This window comes from Phocoena phocoena, chromosome 19, assembly GCF_963924675.1.
Source record: "Phocoena phocoena chromosome 19, mPhoPho1.1, whole genome shotgun sequence".
Lineage (NCBI taxonomy): Eukaryota > Metazoa > Chordata > Mammalia > Artiodactyla > Phocoenidae > Phocoena > Phocoena phocoena.
This window is the reverse complement of record NC_089237.1, coordinates 27,053,334-27,071,837: the sequence shown is the minus strand read 5'-3', so window position 1 is coordinate 27,071,837 and position 18,504 is coordinate 27,053,334. Positions and strand designations below refer to the sequence as shown.

Below are 18,504 nucleotides of genomic sequence, written 5' to 3'. Positions count from 1 at the left end.
TTAACATCTGAACTACTCTCTTAGATACCAGAGAGTAAGTGGCGGGGAGGAGGTGAGAACCGGGCAGTATAGGTCCTCTAAAGATACCATCCTAGACACTTCTCTTGCTGCCGCCAAGAGGGCAGAGGGATAGAGATGTTAGGGCTGCAGAAAGAAGCTGAGATTTAGCTACACCGAGAGCCCAGCCTTATCAACATCTGGCCTCAGATAAGGGCAACATGCAGCCCGCGTGCCCGCCCCATCATGGCATCAGGGAAGGTGCAGGGCAGTGGTGCACCCTAGTTAGTAATCTGAAAACTCCCGAAGTACTATTAACCTTTCACAAGGCCAATGTGGGGTGGCCACCTTCCAGCTGAATATCCACCCCAGGGGTTGCCGAGAAGCGCGGGGCTGTGGGCACCGCGGGAACTGCCCCTGGACAGCCAGGCGCATTTGGAGCCCTCGGCTGGCCTTGCGTGGGCCTTACTTTCATGGAAGAGACACCGCTGCCCATCCAGTCGTCTGCTTCAGCCCCGCACTCTCGACCCTCTCTCCCGCCACTTGGCGATGATCGAGGCGCCGGGCAGGCCTGTATTTACTCTTCCCCGAATGGCGACACAGTATGGCCTCCCACGCAAGGTCGGTGCGAGCGGTGCTCCAGTCCAGCTCAGGCTACGCCAGGGCCAATCTCGATCCGGAGCGCCCTCTGGCGGTGCTGAGTGCCGGGCCTGGGACTCCACGCGCGTCTCCAGTCTTTGGCGTTGGCGCCGGGCTCGGCCCGCCTGGAATTTGCTGGACAGCGTCTGCCAAGCAGCGGAGCTCTGGAAAGCGTTCTGCCTCGATTATTACCTCGCCTCTCTCCAGGTCTGGCCCTGCTCCTCGGCTGACGCTGAGAAGGCGTGAGGCAGCCTTAGACAGCCGCTAGGAGGGCATGATAGGGGACCAGGGAGAGCCAGGCCACATCAGTGTGGACATCTAGTTGCTGGGGCCCAGAGTCATACCCGTCTTTCTTCTCTGAACTAGCCATTGCTCAGAGGAGCTGTACCCGGCGTCCTTCACTTCTTGGTGTTCCCCAACCTCATCACCATCAGAGATGAGCCACCTTCTTTCCTGGGTATTGGAGCAGGAGGGGTACGTCTTTCCAGGGAAGCTGGAGGTCACCCAGAGTAGAGGAAGAGGTATTTTTACTGAATGCAATGTGCATGAGATGAATTCCAGGAATTTTCTTTTTGCTGGAGTCACCATCTCTGGACCCAAAGGTAGGAGAGTCAGCATGGTATGGGTGTGGGTGGGGTCAGGTTGAGCCCCTGAAGATTGTGGAGACTCTCCATGGCCTCAGCCTCCAAACACAACTCACAGGAAAAGTCTGGGTGGGCAGTGGTGATGTACCTAGTAGGAGAATTTGTGCTGGTGCCAGACAGGGCATGAGGTTCAAATGTGACCTGGACATGTCACTGACCTCTGGCCTTCCCTGTTAAGCATGGGCTCTCTGGAATACTTCTGGGTCAAACCAGCAGTGGTCACAACTGTTGAGGAATACAAGGAACGCTGCTGATTATTAGGTCAGTGTGGAAACATTGGATTTTGGCCTGAGTTCTGTTTGGAGGCTGGAGGTAGGGGCAGCTGCATGCTGGGGCAGGTAGGCAACCGGAGGGGCCAGTGCCACTTCAGCACTGAGGACTGGACAGCGCCCTCAGGACAGTCTGGCAAAGCCAAAGGAGTGATGGATAGTCACTCAAGCCCAACCCCAGCATGGCTCACTGAGGCTGACAGTGAAACCCTTTTAGAGGGGCCTGAGGTCCAGCAACCTGGCTCCAGGGACTTGGGGCCTGGAGCCCACGCTCATGGGGTGGGGACCAGGGCTCCAGGAGAGTTGCAGACTGTTCCTAGATATCCCATAAATAACCTTTTGTAGCACTTCAGGTCACAAACCTTTTTACAGTCTCCTCTCTGATTTAAATAGCTCAGGAAAGTAGGCCTGAACATCCACTCTAATAGATGTAGGGTAGACAATTGTCCAAGTCACACAGCCAGAGAGGGGTTGGAGCTAAGACTTGAATGACTGCTTTGGTTGTAGCAGATTCATCCCCACAGACTGTGACAGTGGTTCAGGGCTTTTATAATAGTGAGATCCTGAGGGCTGATGGACCAACACAAAGGGGAGGTTCTTGGGGTGAGGGTGACTTATGGCCCTAAGAGGGCACCCCACATGTGTGGGCTGGGAACCCTGGTTAGGCTGGACAATGCTCAGGGCTTTGAGGAGGAGCAGGGCTCCCAATAAAATGTGACTTTGTCTATTCCTAAAGCCTGAGGTGGCATTCAAGGCCCATCACAGTTCACCTTTCTGGACCAGGATCCCCACCTTTGGGCCAGAGGTAACTCATCTGTTCCCTGGATAATCAATCCCACCCAGGGATTCTCCTTCCTGCCTTCACTCTAAGCCTTAAGGTCCCAGAGACCGTGCCTGCTAATCCCTGGGTGTCCCCAGCCCAGCATCTGGGCAGTGCGGGGCTCACAGTTGGAGCTCAATAAATATCTATCAGCGGCCAAGCCTCATCTTCCTTTCCTGTGCGAAGGATGGCTGGGAAGGGCTCATGTGTGTCATGTGATTTAACGGCCAGTGTGTGGACTTCTCATTTGCTAAAAAAAGCAAATGAGGGGCTTCCCTGGTGGCGCAGTGGTTGAGAGTACGCCTGCCGATGCAGGAGACAAGGTTCGTGCCCCGGTCCGGGAAGATCCCACATGCCGCGGAGTGGCTGGGCCCGTGAGCCATGGCCGCTGAGCCTGCGCGTCCGGAGCCTGTGCTCCGCAAAGGGAGAAGCAAATGAGATGTGCGGGGAGAACCCAATGCCGGTGCAAGACTGAGAAAGTCCAAGCCAGAAGGTAGAGGACATTTAATCCCACGTATTCTTTTTACATACAGGGCAACAGAGCTGGAGAGTGACAATGACTTGCTGCAAGTCACAGGGCCGCGTAGGGACAGGGACAGGGCTACATAACAAGTTCTTCGAGACCGTGACCTAATCAGAGAGAACCTCTGGTGGGGGTACTGGTTGCGCATCGAGTGCATCGACTTTCTACTTCTCAGGCCTGAAACAATGAGCTGGATCAATCCATTGCTTTTGACTGCCAATAAGTGCTGCGCGCTGATTGGTCCTGGTTAAGGAAACGGAAGGAAAGGGGTGCACGTGGTACCTGCGGCGAGAGGCCTGGGCGCCGGGACGGAGCGTGTCCTGGGAGAGACCATGGCGTCGCTGAATTGCAGCACCGCTGTCTGCGTTATCTGTTTGGAGAAACCCAAATACCGCTGCCCCGCCTGCCGCGTGCCCTAGTGAGTGCCGGGGGTTGTGGGCGGCGGGCGGGTGGCGGGGTGGCGAGAGGGTCCGCGCGGCCTTCGGGGCTGACGCGGCCTGTGGCTTTGTTTTTACAGCTGCTCGTTGACCTGCTTCCGGGAGCACAAAGGTAAGGCCCCCTCCTCGTGCACGGCAGCCCCCACGTCCCGTCGTTGTCCCCTGCTCCTTCCCGCCCTTGCAACGGCTGGTACTGTGGGAGCTCCCCCTCCTGGGCGGGGTGGGAGGGCGGATACTTCTATCTGCGAATGTCTCTCCACATTTTGCACAATCAAAACCTTTTTTTCTGGGGCTTCCCTGGTGGCGCAGTGGTTGAGAGTCCGCCTGCCGATGCAGGGGACACGGGTTAGTGCCCCGGTCTGGGAGGATCCCACATGCCGCGGAGCGGCTGGGCCCGTGAGCCATGGCCGCTGAGCCTGCGACTCCGCAGCCTCTGCTCCGCAGCGGGAGAGGCCACAACAGTGAGAGGCCCGAGTACTGCAAAAAAACAAACAAACAAAAACACCTTTTTTCTGCCCTGCCTTTTCTTTTACGTACCATTCTCTCTCTCTTTTTTTTTTTTTTGCATGTGCTGCGTGGCATGTGGGATCCTAGTTCCCTGACCACGGATGGAACCCCTACCCACTGCATTGGAAGCGCAGAGTCTTAACCACTGAACCGCCAGGGAATTCCGTTATCCTCGTTTTGTTATTTAAAAATAGTCGACCAGTTTTGCCGTAGAAGTCTCCCCTAGCTGTTCCTTCCTCTTAGTGTTCTGACGCAGCTCCGCATCATTTGCTGCGCTGGCTGAGGATAACGACGTTTTCTTTCTTTCTTTCTTTTTTCTTTTCATTTTCTTTCTTTTAAATAATATCTTGATAGAAACGTGGAGGTAGTTCAGTTTACATTAAGGAGCAAGGTCTTTGTCAAGCCTGCATTTTTAAAGTATCTTCAATCCGCGCCTCTTAGTCCTTAGGGACTCTTTCCCACGACCTCTCTCTTGTTCGGTTAAAGTTCCTCATTGGTGGTTTGCCTGTAGTTTCATCCCCTCCAGTCTCTGATTTACAGCTGTGTGTTTCAAGCACCACCCTCTCCACTCTCCGCCCCGCTTTTGTTCCTTAACCCTAATGTTTCTGGAGCATTTTCAAAAGAAACCTGTCAGCTCAAGATAGAAAAGAAGTAGAAATGCTTTACTGAAACAGGGTTGGGGAGCTGGATGTGGAACGCTTCCCTCTAGTCCTGCAGCCCTGTAAGGCCTCACCAAGACCCTCTAGGGCAATCTGGAGCTCTTAACTGTGAGACCTGGCAGCTGCCTGGGTAGTTTTTCTGAAATGCAGATTTGAGAAATTCACTCCCTTGGTGAACACTCCAGTCTCTCTGGCAGTAGTGTTTTGTTTTGTTTTTTTAAGTGAAGTATAGTTGATTTACAGTATTTCAGGTATACAGCAAAGTGATTCAGTGATATATATATATATATATATATATATATATATATATATATATTCCTTTTTCAGTTTTTTTCCATTATGAGTTATTACAAGATAATGAATATAGTTCCCTATGCTATACAGGTCTATATTGTTTATTTTATTTATGTGTTTCTGTTAATCCCAAATTCCTAATTTATTCCTCCCCCACCCCTTCCCCTTTGGTAACCATAAATTTGTTTTCTATGTCAGTCTTTCTGTTTTGTAGATAAATTCACTTGTATCATTTTTTTTAGATTCCACATATAAGAGGTATCACGATATTTGTCTTTCTCTGACCTACTTCACTCAGTACGATAATCTCTCGGTCCATCCATGTTGCTGCAGATGGCATTATTTCATTCTTTTTTTTATTGGCTGAGTAGTATTCCATTGTGTATATATAGCTCATATTCGTTATCCATTCATCCCTCTGTGGATATTTAGGTTGCTTCCATGTCTTGGCTATTGTACATAGTGCTGCTATGAACATTGGGGTGTATGTATCTTTTTGAATTAAGAGTTTTCTCTGGATATATGTCCAGGAGTGGGATTACTGGATCATATGGCAACTCTATTTTTAGTTTTTTAAGGAACCTCCATACTGTTCACCATAGTGGCTGTGCCAGTTTACATTCCCACCAACAGTGGTAGGAGGGTTCCCTTTTCTCCACACCATCTCCAGCATTTATTATTTGTAGACTTTTTTTTGGCTTACTGAATTATTTATTACAAGGCAAACACCACCCAGATGAAGAAAATAGAACTTTGCCATCCACTCTGGGAACCCCTCCACATGACCTGTCCCGATCCAGTGCCCTCGCTTCCTATAAATAACCACTCTCCTGGGACTTCCCTGGCGGTCCAGTAGTTAAGACTTCGCCTTCCAATGCAGGGGGTACAGGTTCAATCCCTGGTCGGGGAGCTAAGATCCCACATGCCTCATGGCCAAAAAAACAAAACATAAAACAGAGCAATATTGTAACATATTCAATAAAGACTTTAAAAAACGGTTCACATCAAAAAAATAAAATCTTTTTGAAGAAAAAAAAAGTAACCACTGTCCTGACTTTTATAGTAATCTCTTCTTTGCTTTTTTAGCTTTATTACGTAAATACGTGTCCTGAAAGCGTATCATTTAGTCTTGTCCGTTAAAAAAAAGGTGATATTTCTTTCTTTCTTTCTTTCTTTTTGTTGTTGTTTTTGGGCCATGCTGCTCAGCTTGCAGGATCTCAGTTCCCTGACCAGGGATTGGGATTGAACCCTGGCCTAGCAGTGAAAGCGCCGAGTCCTAACCACTGGACCACCAGGGAATTCCCCAAAAATGTGATATTTCTTTTTTTTTTTTTTTAATTAATTAATTTATTTTTGGCTGCGTTGGGTCTTCGTTGCTGCGCGTGGGCTCTCTAGCTGCAGAGAGTGTGGACTACTCTTAGTTGCAGTGCGTGGGCTTCTCATTGCGGTGGCTTCTCTTGTTGCGGAGCACAGGCTCTAGGTGCCCGGGCTTCAGTAGTTGCAGCATACAGGCTCAGTAGTTGTGGCACGCTGGCTCTAGAGCGCAGCCTTAGTAGTTGTGGAACACGGGCTTGGTTGCTCCGTGGCATGTGGGATCCTGCTGGACCAGGGCTCAAATCCATGTCCTGTACATTGGCAGGCAGATTCTTAACCACTGTGCCACCAGGGAAGCCCCTGATATTTCTTTTAAGTCTCTTTTTAATCTGTAAATTCCTCCTCCATTCTTTTTTTTTTTTTTCTTTACAATTTCTCTGTTGAAGAATTCAAGCCACTTGACTTGTACAGTTACCCACAGTCTGGGTTTTGCTGATTGCAAGCTCATGGTGCAGTTAGGCATACTCCTCAATCCTCTGTTTCTTACAAATTGACAGATCAGAGACTGGATCAGAGCTCAGGGTCAGTCTCTCTGGCAAAACTACAGGTGGTCTTAGGCATGACTGTAGAAGGTGCATAATGTCTGGTGGTCTTTATGGGGTTTTTTTATTGAAGTATAGTTGACTTACAGTTTGTTAACTTCTGTACAGCAAAGTGATTCAGTTATATACATATATATATGTGTATATAAAATTCTTTTTTCTTTATATTCTTTTCCATTATGGTTTATCACAGGATATTGAATATAGTTCCCTGTGCTATACAGTCGGGCCTTGTTGTTTATCCGTTCTATATATAATAGCTTACATCTGCTAACCCCAGTCTCCCACTCCATCCCTCCCCCAACCCCATCCTCCTTGGTAACCACAAGTGTTCTCTATGTCTGTGAGTCCGTTTCTGTTTTGCAGATAGGTTCATTTGTGCCATATTTTAGATTCCACATAGAAGTGGTATCATATGGTATTTGTCTTTCTGACTTACTTAGTATGGTAATCTCTGGTTGCATTCATGTTGCTGCAAGTGGAATAATTTCATTCTTTTTAATGGCTGAGTAGTATTCCATTGTATATATATATATACCATGTCTTCTTTATCCGTCTGTCGATGAACATTTAGGTTGTTTCCATGTCTTGGCTATTGTGAATAGTGCTGCTGTGAACATAGGGGTGTGTGTATCTTTCTGAATTATAGTTTTGTCTGGATATATGCCCAGGAGTGGGATTGCTGGATCATATGGTAATTCTATTTTTAGTTTTCTGAGGAACCTCCATAGTGTTTTCCATAGTGACTGCACCAACTTACACTCCTGCCAACAGTATAGAAGGATTCCCTTTTCTCCACACCCTCTGCAGCATGTTATTCGTAGACTTTTTGATGATGGCCATTCTGACCAGTGAGAGGTGATACTTTGTTGTGGTTTTGGTTTGCGTTTCTCTAATAATTATCAATGTTGAGCATCTTCTCATGTGCCTGTTGGCCATCTGTATGTCCTCTTTGGAGGACTGTCTATTTAGGTCTTCTGGCGGTGGTTCTTAACCTGGGTATTGCTCTCCCTAGAGACACGTGGTCACAGTGTTTTTGTTCTCACAGTAGCGGAGGCGATGGTGGTACTTCCGGTTATTGGTGTTGACTCACAAAAACCGCCTGGGGTGTGTGAAGTTATCCCACACCATTAAAGATCTTTCCAACCTGAATACAGTAGCGCCCTCTCTGAGAGACACTGGTCTGGGGAAGACAGACAGACCTGTGTGTGGCATTCTTGTGCCCCGCCCATCAGCTGCCGGTTGTTCATCACCATCTCCTTGCATCTGCCTACTCTTTCAAGGGTCCGGTCCAGCCATGGACCTTTCCCTCTTCCCACATGCTCTTTCCACCTGGCAGCACCTTCCCCTCTCATCTCCCCGCCCTCTCAGGTGACTCGGATCAGACTCTCCTTACCTTGTCCATATCTCTGTCATCTGTGCGACTAAACCCCTCCGAGGGCCTGATGGCTTTCATCTGTGTGTCCCCAGTGGCATGTGGTACATGCAAATTTGGTATCAGAAACTGCTGAGAACACAGTTTGATGCTGATTGAAGTCAGTGTGCTACTGAATCGCGGTGAAAGCCCTGTGCCATTCGGCCAGGCAGGGAGGTTGGAGACAGGCCCTAGGGGTGCAGGAGGCCTGCTTCCTCAGCCCTTCTGCGGGGCTCAGGCTTTTACTGGCCCTTCACTGGATCTCTCACTTCCTCCCCTTCATCCCCATCCCCACCTACGTCCCTTACCCCATACATATGCTTCCCCCTAGAGGCTGGCTTGGTGGTGGCGTGTGCAGCCTTGTCACTCAAGTGGAGGCGATGTGCACCTGAGATTTGTGTCTTTTTCAGAGCAGTGCAACCCTGAAACTCGTCCTGTCAAGAAAGAAATAAGATCGCATCTTACTGCAGAAATTAAAAAGCCTGTGGAAAACACAGGTGGGTTGGTTGACTCCAAACAAACAAACCTAGAGAAGGGTTTCAAATAGAATATGTTGAAGGGAGAGAGGAGAGGAGACTGGGCTGGGGCCAGGAGTCAAGTTAATTAGGGAGCAGTAGCTTCCTCAGCCCTGAGCACTCGGGCTGGGGGCACACGTCACCACGGGTGATGTTACAGAGCAGTCTGACAGTTCAAGAGAAGAAAGATGGGGGCAGGAGGCAGAGGGGGAGAAAGGCCATCGCCGTGGTTTGGGGGTGAGTGGTGGACACTGCTGGCGGGAGCCTCCTCCAGTCACGGCTTCGGGTCCCCCTCCCTGGGCCTGGCTGGGGCTGTAGGTTCACCTGAGCTGGGTCTAGGCGGGGTGCTGCCTTTGGTCTCGCTGCTGCTGGGGCCCTCACAGCTCACAGCGGGAGTGGGCTGTCACCCTCTCCATCCATCTAGCCTTTCTTTAATGCCTCCTGCGGGCGATGCACCATGCCAGGCTCTGGAAGCAGCCCCTCCCAGTGCCACCAAAGAGGCATTGAACATTCACAGCCAGGGGATGGCCCATTTCTGCCCATACTGAAAACACAGGGGAATCATGTCAGTGGGTTTTTACAGAGCATATAATTTTTTGGCCATGACAGGGCTGGAGCCGCCATGGTGAGGGGAGATGGGGTGGCAAGAACTGGAAAATAAGGCCCTGAAGCCCACAGACCACAGGGAAACACATAGAGTAAGCGTGTGAACACTAGGATGCATTTGTTACTCACCAGTTCTTTGCTTTCCTAAAAGGAGTGTTGGTTTAGTCACAAATTCCAGAGAAGAGGTTACTTTTCTCTGTACCCACTTGCATACCTCTGTTCCTGTTGCGTGTGTGCGCATATATTTTTTATCTATTGGAGGAGTTATTAAAAGCTGGCACCTAGGTTTCCTTTTCAGTCATAAGCAGTTGATTGTGTTATATTCCTCAGATGATGATGACGACTCTGTAGCTGATTTTCTCAATAGTGACGAGGAAGAGGACAGAGTTTCTTTGCAGAATTTAAAGAATTTAGGTAAGTCTGTGCTGTGCTTGTTTACTTCTTTGTTAACCATTGAGATACATTGGATTGTATAGAATGTAATTTTTTAAAATAAATTTATCTATTTTTGGTTGCATTGGGTCCTTTTTACTGCGCACAGGCTTTCTCTAGTTGTGGCGAGCGCTGGCTACTCTTCGTTGTGGTGTGCGGGCTTCTCATTGTGGTGGCTTCGCTTGTTGCTGAGCACGGGCTCTAGGCGCGCGGGCTTCAGCAGTTGTGCCACGCAGGCTCAGTAGTTGTGGCTCACGGGCTCTAGAGCGCAGGCTCAGTAGTTGTGGTGCACGGGCTTAGTTGCTCTGCGGCATGTGGGATCTTCCCGGACCAGGGCTCGAACCCGTGTCCCCTGCATTATCAGGTGGATTCTTTTTTTTTTTTTTTTTTTTTGCGGTATGCGGGCCTCTCACTGTTGTGGCCTCTCCCGTCGCGGAGCACAGGCTCTGGACACGCCGGCCCAGCGGCCATGGCTCATGGGCCCAGCCGCTCCGTGGCATGTGGAATCTTCCCAGGCCAGGGCACAAACCCGTGTCCCCTGCATCGGCAGGCGGACTCTCAACCACTGCGCCACCAGGGAAGTCCAGAATGTGATTTTTTAAAGCTGTTAAACGCTTTAGTGTGGTGGGCAGAGCCCTTCCTCCAGCCACGTGATTCTGTAGGCACACAGGGCTTCTACACCTCCCAGCCTGCCTATAAGGCCTTCCTCTGGCCTGGAATCCTACTGACTGTGGGTTGTCAAAAATTCTGCTCCTCTTTTTGTTTTTTTAATAAATTTATTTTTTTTTTGGCCGCATTGGGTCTTCGTCGCTTCGTTGCGTGGGCTTTCTCTAGTTGCGGTGAGCGGGGGCTACTCTTTGTTGCAGTGCGTGGGCTTCTCTTGTTGGGAGCACGGGCTCTAGCCGTGCAGGTTCAGTAGTTGTGGCATGCAGGCTCAGTAGTTGTGGCTCACGGTCTCTAGAGCGCAGGCTCAGTATTTGTGGCGCACGGGCTTAGTTGCTCCGCAGCATGTGGGATCTTCCCGGACCAGGGCTCGAACCCGTGTCCCTTGCATTGGCAGGTGGATTCTCAACCACTGTGCCACCAGGGAAGCCCAATTCTGCTCCTCTTTCAAGGCTTGGTTCAAATTTCCTTTCCTCAGCTAAACTTTTCTTGACCTTTGGTCTTAACTCTCAGATAGGTACTTTTTCAGCTTCCCATGGTGTGCTGTAATATACCACCACCACCCCCCCCCGTTTTGTGGTAGTTTGTCTCTCACACCAGTCAGGGGCCTCCGTTTATTCCTGATCCCAGTGCTTGCTTTACAGTCCAGTCATTCATGCAGACTGGGTCATCCCAGGATTTGATTTTTCAGAGGGACGTGGTGTTAATAATACCCAGCATTTTTGTAGGACTGCATTTCTATTATGTGTATAATTAACTGGCCAGTGTAATTCCTAAAAGTGGTGTTATTTTCATTTTTCCCATTTCACAGAGGTGGTGCTTTGTACCCAGTCCCATGGGAGTGATTAGTTAGACTGAGGTAGGAGCTGAGCTGGGTATATGTGTGAATGATTTTGTAAACTGTAAAGCACCATACACGTTAGTGTCAGTTCACTGCTACTCATCCTGCTTTATGCTGGATCAAGCGCACACTTAAACATCATTCAGAGATTTGGTGTAACTGTCCTTGTCGCTGAGAACCTTCATGCTTATAGAGAGAAAACATGCCAACATGCTGCTGTTCTTTGTATCTGTGCTGGTAAAATAATGCCATTTCAGCTAAGAAAAAATTAAGTTAAAATATTTACAGAGATATAAAGAATAAGAATCTGATAGCGTTTAACTTGGAAATCATCTGATACGCTGATCTCACCTTATGTGAAGTGCTGGGTTAATTTGTGGGTTTAAAGGGTAAGGGGATACCACATCCTTGGTATTTATTGCATTTGAAACATTTGGCTTTCAGCTATCTCTGCCTATTCCCACTTGAACTCAGCTTGGTTCTCTTTCCCTGTTCATTCTTAAGGGGAGTCTGCAGCGCTGAGAAGCTTACTGCTCAGTCCACACCTTAGACAGTTGATGGTCAGCCTCGATCAGGCAGACGACAAGGCAAAGCTCATGCGAGCCTGCATGCAGGAGCCTTTGTTTTTGGAGTTTGCTGACTGCTGTTTAAGGATCGTGGAACCGTCCCCGAACGAGGATTCTTAAGGTGGATTATTGTGCTGCCTGCTCCTCCCAGGAGGCCAGCTTGCGTGGGGCCCTGGCAGGGGCGGTGCTTTCCGGACATCGAGCGGCTGACCTCGGGTAGGTTCTGCACATCGTTATGTCCATTGCTGCAGGCTGGGGTGCAGGCGGATGGAGGTACTCCAGGTGGCATGGATGGAGGTACTCCAAGTGGCAAACCCTTTATGGAGAGAGAACTTGACATTCAGATGGTTGTTTTTAAATGTTTTATTTTCGGTACAATTACATTTATTTTCGGTACAATTAAGACATAAATGATATGGTTTTCACACCCAGTTGAGTTAAAACTTGATCAGTGTTTCAAAATTAAAGTGTGGTGGTTCTGTGGTGCATTGCATTGCTCGTCATTCTTGATTCATAATCTAGTTGCTTGAAATTACATTAAACAACAAATATTTAAATAGTAAGCTTTGTTCCTTTTAAAGGAACTAAAGGCAAAATTTCTGCCAGCCAAAATTTTAGAGCTCATTTCAAGCTGACTTTGCTTGTGGGGTTGGAGGAGCGGGGTGCCTGCTGTCCAGCACCACCGAGTGGGTTCTGTGAAGGCCCTGAAGTTTCTTAATCCAGGTTTGGTAGCTACCAGCCCTGACACCTGTCAGGGCTGGAGGCGTAGATCGGCGCCCCGGGCCACTGGTGCAGCTGCTGACCCGGCCTGGCCTGCAGGCTGGAGCCGCGGCTCCCGACGTGTGCTCCGAGTCGCTGTGGGAGTTGTTTGGCAGCTGTGTGTTGATTAGATGTCTTTGGCAAGGCAGCTGGCAGGAAAAGGCCGTGGAGAAACAAAGGCTCCAGGGAGGGCCCAGCCAGGTGAGGATGGAATGTGAGGAGAGATCACACGTGGCCCAGCCTGTGTCTTTCCAGCAGGATCTGATTAAAGCCAGTAACACTGTTGGGCGAAGGTTCAGGGCAGATGTCAGCAAAGCGCAGTGGAGACTTTCTGCAGTGAAACTTTATCGAACCCTGGGGAAAGAGATGCAGCTTAACCCCAGCTCCCAGGAGTGCCAGGGCTAAAGGTACCTGACAGAGTGAACGCTAGAAATGCAGGGAGGCGGGGACATGTAAGTAAGTACCCAAGTGAGAGTCACAGCAGTAGCACGATTGAGTTAGTTAATGTTGTTGTCTTCTCCTTATTCTAAAACGATGGCAAAGTCCAAAACAGTATTAAAATATAAAATTTCACATCCATTCAATGTGAGACAGATGAGGAAACACTAGGAGGGAGCTCCCCCATACTAGGAGTATGTATGGCCTGTCACATTCTTATGCTTGCTTAAAGATGGAAGATCAAAGAACTGCACTTCTGTTTACACTCTGGCTGGCCTGTGTGTTGTCATGGAGATTTTATCTAGATTATGTCCTATAGGAATTCCTCTGGCAGGAAATTCAGTGTTTCCTTCCTTCTGCCTTGTCAGTGTCACCTAATCCTTGTAAAAGGTTGGTATTAGCCCTTTTCTGTGCTGGCTGGCTCTTTCCCTGGCTGCTCATAATATAAATTCTTGGACCACTGACTCATGTGCTTGTCATTTCCTCAGCTGGAATAGGATAAACCAAAGACTACAACTTGGGGAGAACATGGTGCCGTCATCACAACCACAATTTTTTGGAAGTTGGGCTAATTTAAAGGCGATTCAGAGGAGACGCTAGATCATTTAGAGGCAGCTTTTAAAAAGTGAAAGAGCTCTGGAAGACTCCTCCTCGTAACAATGCGAGGGACATGCGGGCTTCTGGTTTCCCCAGCAGGGTCAAGAGGCTCTTCTCGCAGCCTCAGTCCTGCTCCTGCTGTGACTCCCGGGCTCTGCCCCCTGCCCTCCACAGTGGGGCGTGAGGGATCTGGAGCTGTCCTGGCAGGACGGCCAGCCCGTCACACGGCTCACCTGAGGCAACGCTCGGATGGACGTGACTCCAGCTTGTTCTTGTGCTGTCTGGACAGTGTAGCTGCTGGGGCCGCCCACGGGGAGCGGGAGGCAGGCGAAGACCACCAGCTTCCTCCGGAAGCCACGAGCACCCACGGCGGCGTTGGCCAGGACCAGTCCCAGGGGCCAGAAGCGGGTTACTGCCCCCAGGAGCCTGGTCTGTGCCTGGGGCAGTGGCAAGGAGCTCGGGGAACAGGTGACTTGAGACGAGTGTTGTTCTTCCACACCATCCAGTTCTTTAGAAGCCAGGAAGGCCATTCTAATCTTAAAAAGAGAACACCACTTTATAGCTTTCTCTTAATGCAAAACAGAATCCAAAAGTCTCTTTAATAATTCAGCTTAACAAGGTGAACTGAAGGGCACCTGGTTTGATGTGGCACAACTTTACGCCCAAGGCAGCTGTGCTGAGGCCTTACATATGCTGCTTTAAAAAAAATAACAGCCTTTGGGGTGTGCTCAGAGCAGGGGGTCTGAAGAAATGGCTCATCTGTTTACAACACACCCGACAGGAATCAGGGTTCATTGTGACAAGGGGCACAAAACTTGTGGCCTTCCTATGAACAGATACCCAACACATATCCCCCCTTCACCTGCATGTGGCTGCTGGGCAGGACCAGTGGGACAGGGCTCAGTACTGGAAGGAAAGCTACAGTATTCAGTGGGGGAGTTTGCCACCTGGAGCCTGTCCGGTCCACATGTGGCTGGGCCATGAGTGGTGTTATAGGCATAAAGACTTTGAACCCCTCTCTTCAAGGAAAAAAGAAAAATAGATTCCGTGTATATGCCATTCTGGAAAAGGCAAAACAATGGAGACAATAAAAAGATCAGTGGTTGCCAGGAGTTTGTGGGGGCGGGGGAGATGAATACATAGAATACAGAAATTTTTATGAGCTGTGAAAATACTTTGTATGACACTATAATGGTTTTATGTCATCATACTATCGTCCAAACACGTAGAACATGCAGCACTATTCACTTCATAAAGCGAACCCTAAGATGAGCTAGGGACTTTGGTGATTATGATGTCAGTGCAGTTCAGCCTTAGTTTTAAAAAAAAAAGTCTTAAAAAGAATTTACACTCAGGGTAGACGTTTTTGGCAAAACCTTTGTTTCACTTTTATATATGTATACACACTATATATGTGTCTGTTGGACTGTAATGTAAAATGTGCTTTTTAGAATAAAAAAGTTTGCAGGTTACTGTAGTTATACTGGCAAATAAAAGCACAAATTAAAAAGAAAAAATAATAGCCTTATTGAGATCTAATTGAAATACCATAAGATTCATGCTTTTAAAGCGTACAGTTCCATGTTTTTTAGCATATTCCCCAAGTTGTTTGTGCCACTCTACCGTGTCATAACCGTCCTGTGGTGTAGGCGGTGTTGTGTCCACTTCATTCATGAGGACACAAGGCCGCCCGCTTTGCAGTGGCGGGGCCAGCACTCCAGCCTGCGTCCATCATTGCCCACCCTGACTTCTCGGGTCAGTACTCACTCTCCACTCCTGCCACGCGCGTTTGATGACTGTGGCAGCTGCGTGCAGCCTCTGGATGTGCTTCCGAGTCAACCAGGAACGAACAGCTGAGGGGTTTGTCCAGAAACAGGAAATAAATGTTCGTCAGAGCTCTCAGTAACCAGGCTGCAGCAACACCAGAGCAGCTGTAAACGTTTGAATGAATGGCCACCTGTGCCACCACATGAGGTGAGGGACTGAGTCAACACGTGAAGCAGACCTGGCTCTGCAAACCACAGCTCAGACTGCCCAGACTTGGAGATAGATACCTACACATCAAACGGGCAGCTGCCATGGGGTCACCTCCCACCTCAGGCTCAGTCTGAGATAATGCCCAGGGAACAAGAGGGGTCTGAATTGTCTGCATCTTTCACCTGTATTTTTGGAAACCCTTAATTGAATTTGCTTGCGTGCGTTATGAATCCACAGACGATACCAGCATACACCCATGCACTGGTGAAGGTAATAACTACTGGATGGGGAGCTGATCATGGGGCAATTTTCATTTTCTTCTTTTGAAATTTCAGCATTTTCTGATTCTTTTTGGTACAGTCATATTCAGAAAATGGGCTATTCGACTAAACACTAACAAACACATTTGGATTCTGAAAAACTATAAAGTTTAAAGATGCATAAAAGTCACCTATTATCTTACCAACCCAGATAGCTCTGCAGTATTTCCTTATTTTTTTTCAGGCCTGTACACACAAACGCACCTTATGAAGGTGGCATCACCTTGATGTGTAGTTCAGGATTCAGATTTGAACATGTTGGAAATGTTTTTCTGGTGAATTAAAAATATTCTTCAAAAACACTTCTTAGCTAGTTAAGGATCATCCTTAATGTAGCCATGACTCCACCACTGTCAGATTTGGGTTGTTTCCAGTATTTTTGTTTTTCAAAATGAGGCTGTCATGGTTCATACATTGCTTCCTTAATCAGATCTTCTCAGTTTTTACCTTCTCCTTAATTAAACTCAACATGCCCGGGAGCCCAGGTAATGATAAGAGTTGTCATAAAGGGAAAAAAAGGTGGCATAAACAGCCATCTAGGACTGGGAAAAGGGAATTAAAGGCAACTTTTGAGCCTCTACTACCTACAAAGCATCCTTAGTTGTGGTGTGGCCTGGTATGGTATGCACTGAATTGGAGATGCTCTGGGTGAACTGGACAGGGAATTCAAATCCTAGCGCACCACAGAGACATGCAGTTAACCTCTTGGGGCTGGACACAGTCAGCTTTGGTCTGTGGGGACTCTAGCAGCAGCACTTCCAAAGAAACAGGTATCACGTGGGTTGTGTGCAGCTGCAGACAGTGGCCGCACCTGGGCCCACCTGCTAGCCAGGAGCGATGACTGCGGGCCCAGGGCCCCACCTCTCCTACCTGCCTGGATGAGCACGGCGGCCCGCCTCTGCCTCTCCTGCTTGCGGCCCCAGTGTCGCCTCCAGCCACCCTGGATGCTGCGGGCACACTGCTCCAGCACCTGGGCACGCCCGCGTTCCAGAAGCTCCAGCTGGGAGAAGGGGCATCCACTGAGGTCCTCAGCCTCTCCTCCCCCTGCCCTCAGGAGGGCCGAGACCCTGTCCTACTAAGGACAGCATGTGGCTGGCCACTCCTCATCCCAAGCCAGCTTACCGTGGAGTCAGTCATGAACACCTTGGTCCTGCCACAGTGCACTGGGGCTGGTGTGGCCTCAGCTGGTGCCTGAGCCAGGGCTGGCAGCGTGTGGAGGATGTCCTGGAGTAGGGCTTGCAGCGTGGCCTGCTCAGAGTGTGGAGACGATTCTGGGGGACGGAGACAGAGGTCCCATAAGTGCTTCATTGTCTACACACTTCTGTGGCCTTAAGAAACTGGTCTGGTCTCCCTAACATTCCACAGGATTCTTCCGTGCTGTTCTTGCCTCTAACCATTTCTACCTCCTGCCTTTCGGGAGGAGGCCAGAGGTGGCCTCCCACTGTTCCTCAGGTCCCTGGCTGTTCTGAGGAATCTCCAAATCCCACTTGAGGCTGTGCCCTGGACTGGCCTGCAGCCTCCATTCCTGTGGGTCCCTTTGGGCAGGGTGGCAGAGGGCACCGGGTGCCTTGACTCCCACGTGGGCTCCCAGGCTGCTTAGCCAGCATCTGTTTCTACGGCCCCAAACATGCTGAGGGCCAAACAGGGCAGCCGGGCCACTCCCTCTGCCCCTGAGCCCTCCCGCCACTGGTGGGAAAAGGGGGAACAAATCCCAGTCCCATGGAGGCCCACCGGGTCCCCCTGCCTGCCCTCCCACACCTGGCAGGGCCGGCTCTTGTAGAGGGAGGATTTACCTGAGGGCTCTGAGCACCTTTAGCTGCCCAGTGCCTCTCTGGAGGCTGCCAAAGGAAACGCCGCAGACGAGAAACAGCAGCAAAATCAACCAGGGGCTTTGGGCAAGAGACAGAACAGAAGAGCGCACCATGGAGAAAGGGGGCGGGAGAGGTGGGGAGAAAGGATGAAAGGAAAGTGACAAGATCGTGCCCCAAGAGAGGGAAATACAAAGCAGTACTGTGCCTGGGCTCTGCTGGGTGGGTGTGTGTGGGTGTTCCCGGGTGTGTGTGTGTGTGTGTGTGTGTGTGTGTGTGTGTGTGTGTGTGTGTGTGTGTTCGTTCCCGGGTGTGTGTTGTCCTTGGCCTCTTATCCCTGTGTGTGTGTTGTCCTTGGCCTCTTATCCCTGTGTGTGTGTTGTCCTTGGCCTCTTATCCCTTTGTGTGTATGCACGTGTGTGTGTGTCATGTCCTTGGCCTCTTCTCCCTCCGTGTGTGTGTGTGTGTGTGTATGTGTCTGTCTGTCTGTCCTGTCCTTGGCCTCTTCTCCCTCCACCTGTGCCCAGGCCTTCTCACCGACTCGCACAGCCTCAGTGACGCCACATGCAACAACCCCAGCAGACCAGGCCTTTTCCCTGAGGTGGGAGCTGGCCGGTACCTTGCGGATGTCTCCACTGGCCGGGAAGGGCTCGGCAGCCTCCCCAGACCTCTCTTCCCCACTGGCTGGGCGTGGCTAATTCTCTCCTCTTCTCTCCCTCTACATCGAATCACATGCTTGCCAAGTCTGGCCAATTTCTTCCCAACAATTCCCGGCTGTGCCCAAATCTCTAGCTTATCTCCCCTCTGGCCAACCACGGGGCGCCCCACGGTGGCCTCCAGAAAGCATGAGGCTGACGCCACTC

At 49.8% G+C, this 18,504-nt stretch overlaps 2 protein-coding genes and 1 non-coding gene across 5 annotated transcripts in view; 2 read left to right on the top strand and 1 right to left on the bottom strand.

Annotated features, from left to right (window-relative positions):
• Positions 1 to 3,224: 3,224 nt before the first annotated feature.
• Positions 3,225 to 11,862, top strand: ZNHIT3 (zinc finger HIT-type containing 3). 3 transcript variants are annotated; one of them, XM_065897551.1, is made up of 5 exons: positions 3,225 to 3,310; positions 3,410 to 3,441; positions 8,530 to 8,616; positions 9,571 to 9,654; positions 11,681 to 11,862. In XM_065897551.1, the coding sequence occupies exons 1-5, from the start codon at positions 3,225 to 3,227 to the stop codon at positions 11,860 to 11,862; spliced, it is 471 nt and encodes a 156-aa protein (XP_065753623.1). The 3 variants fall into 3 exon arrangements, with proteins under 3 accessions (XP_065753623.1, XP_065753625.1, XP_065753624.1); XM_065897553.1 differs by lacking the exon at positions 11,681 to 11,862 and having other exon boundaries at positions 9,608 to 9,645; XM_065897552.1 differs by lacking the exons at positions 8,530 to 8,616; positions 9,571 to 9,654.
• An 864-nt stretch (positions 11,863 to 12,726) lies between these two features.
• The window catches only part of MYO19 (myosin XIX), a 31,538-nt gene continuing 25,760 nt past the window's right edge, over positions 12,727 to 18,504 (bottom strand). The window contains exons 20-24 of the mRNA XM_065897078.1: positions 16,956 to 17,104; positions 16,704 to 16,833; positions 15,304 to 15,389; positions 13,770 to 14,072; positions 12,727 to 12,855 (exon numbers count right to left, since the gene is read on the bottom strand). Coding sequence (XP_065753150.1) covers positions 12,727 to 12,855; positions 13,770 to 14,072; positions 15,304 to 15,389; positions 16,704 to 16,833; positions 16,956 to 17,104 — 797 coding nt within the window. The remainder of the gene's footprint in view (positions 12,856 to 13,769; positions 14,073 to 15,303; positions 15,390 to 16,703; positions 16,834 to 16,955; positions 17,105 to 18,504) is intronic.
• LOC136139603 (small nucleolar RNA SNORA11) lies at positions 14,256 to 14,385 on the top strand. Its single transcript, XR_010657123.1, has one exon. It is a non-coding gene; the product is annotated as a small nucleolar RNA SNORA11 (small nucleolar RNA).

Coding starts and splice junctions, on each gene's coding strand:
- ZNHIT3 (XM_065897551.1), top strand. CDS start 3,225: ATGGCGTCGCTGAATTGCAGCACCGCTGTCTGCGTTATCTGTTTGGAG. Junction 3,442..8,529: donor CTGCTTCCGGGAGCACAAAG/GTAAGGCCCCCT, acceptor TGTCTTTTTCAG/AGCAGTGCAACCCTGAAACT. Junction 9,655..11,680: donor GCAGAATTTAAAGAATTTAG/GTAAGTCTGTGC, acceptor TTCATTCTTAAG/GGGAGTCTGCAGCGCTGAGA.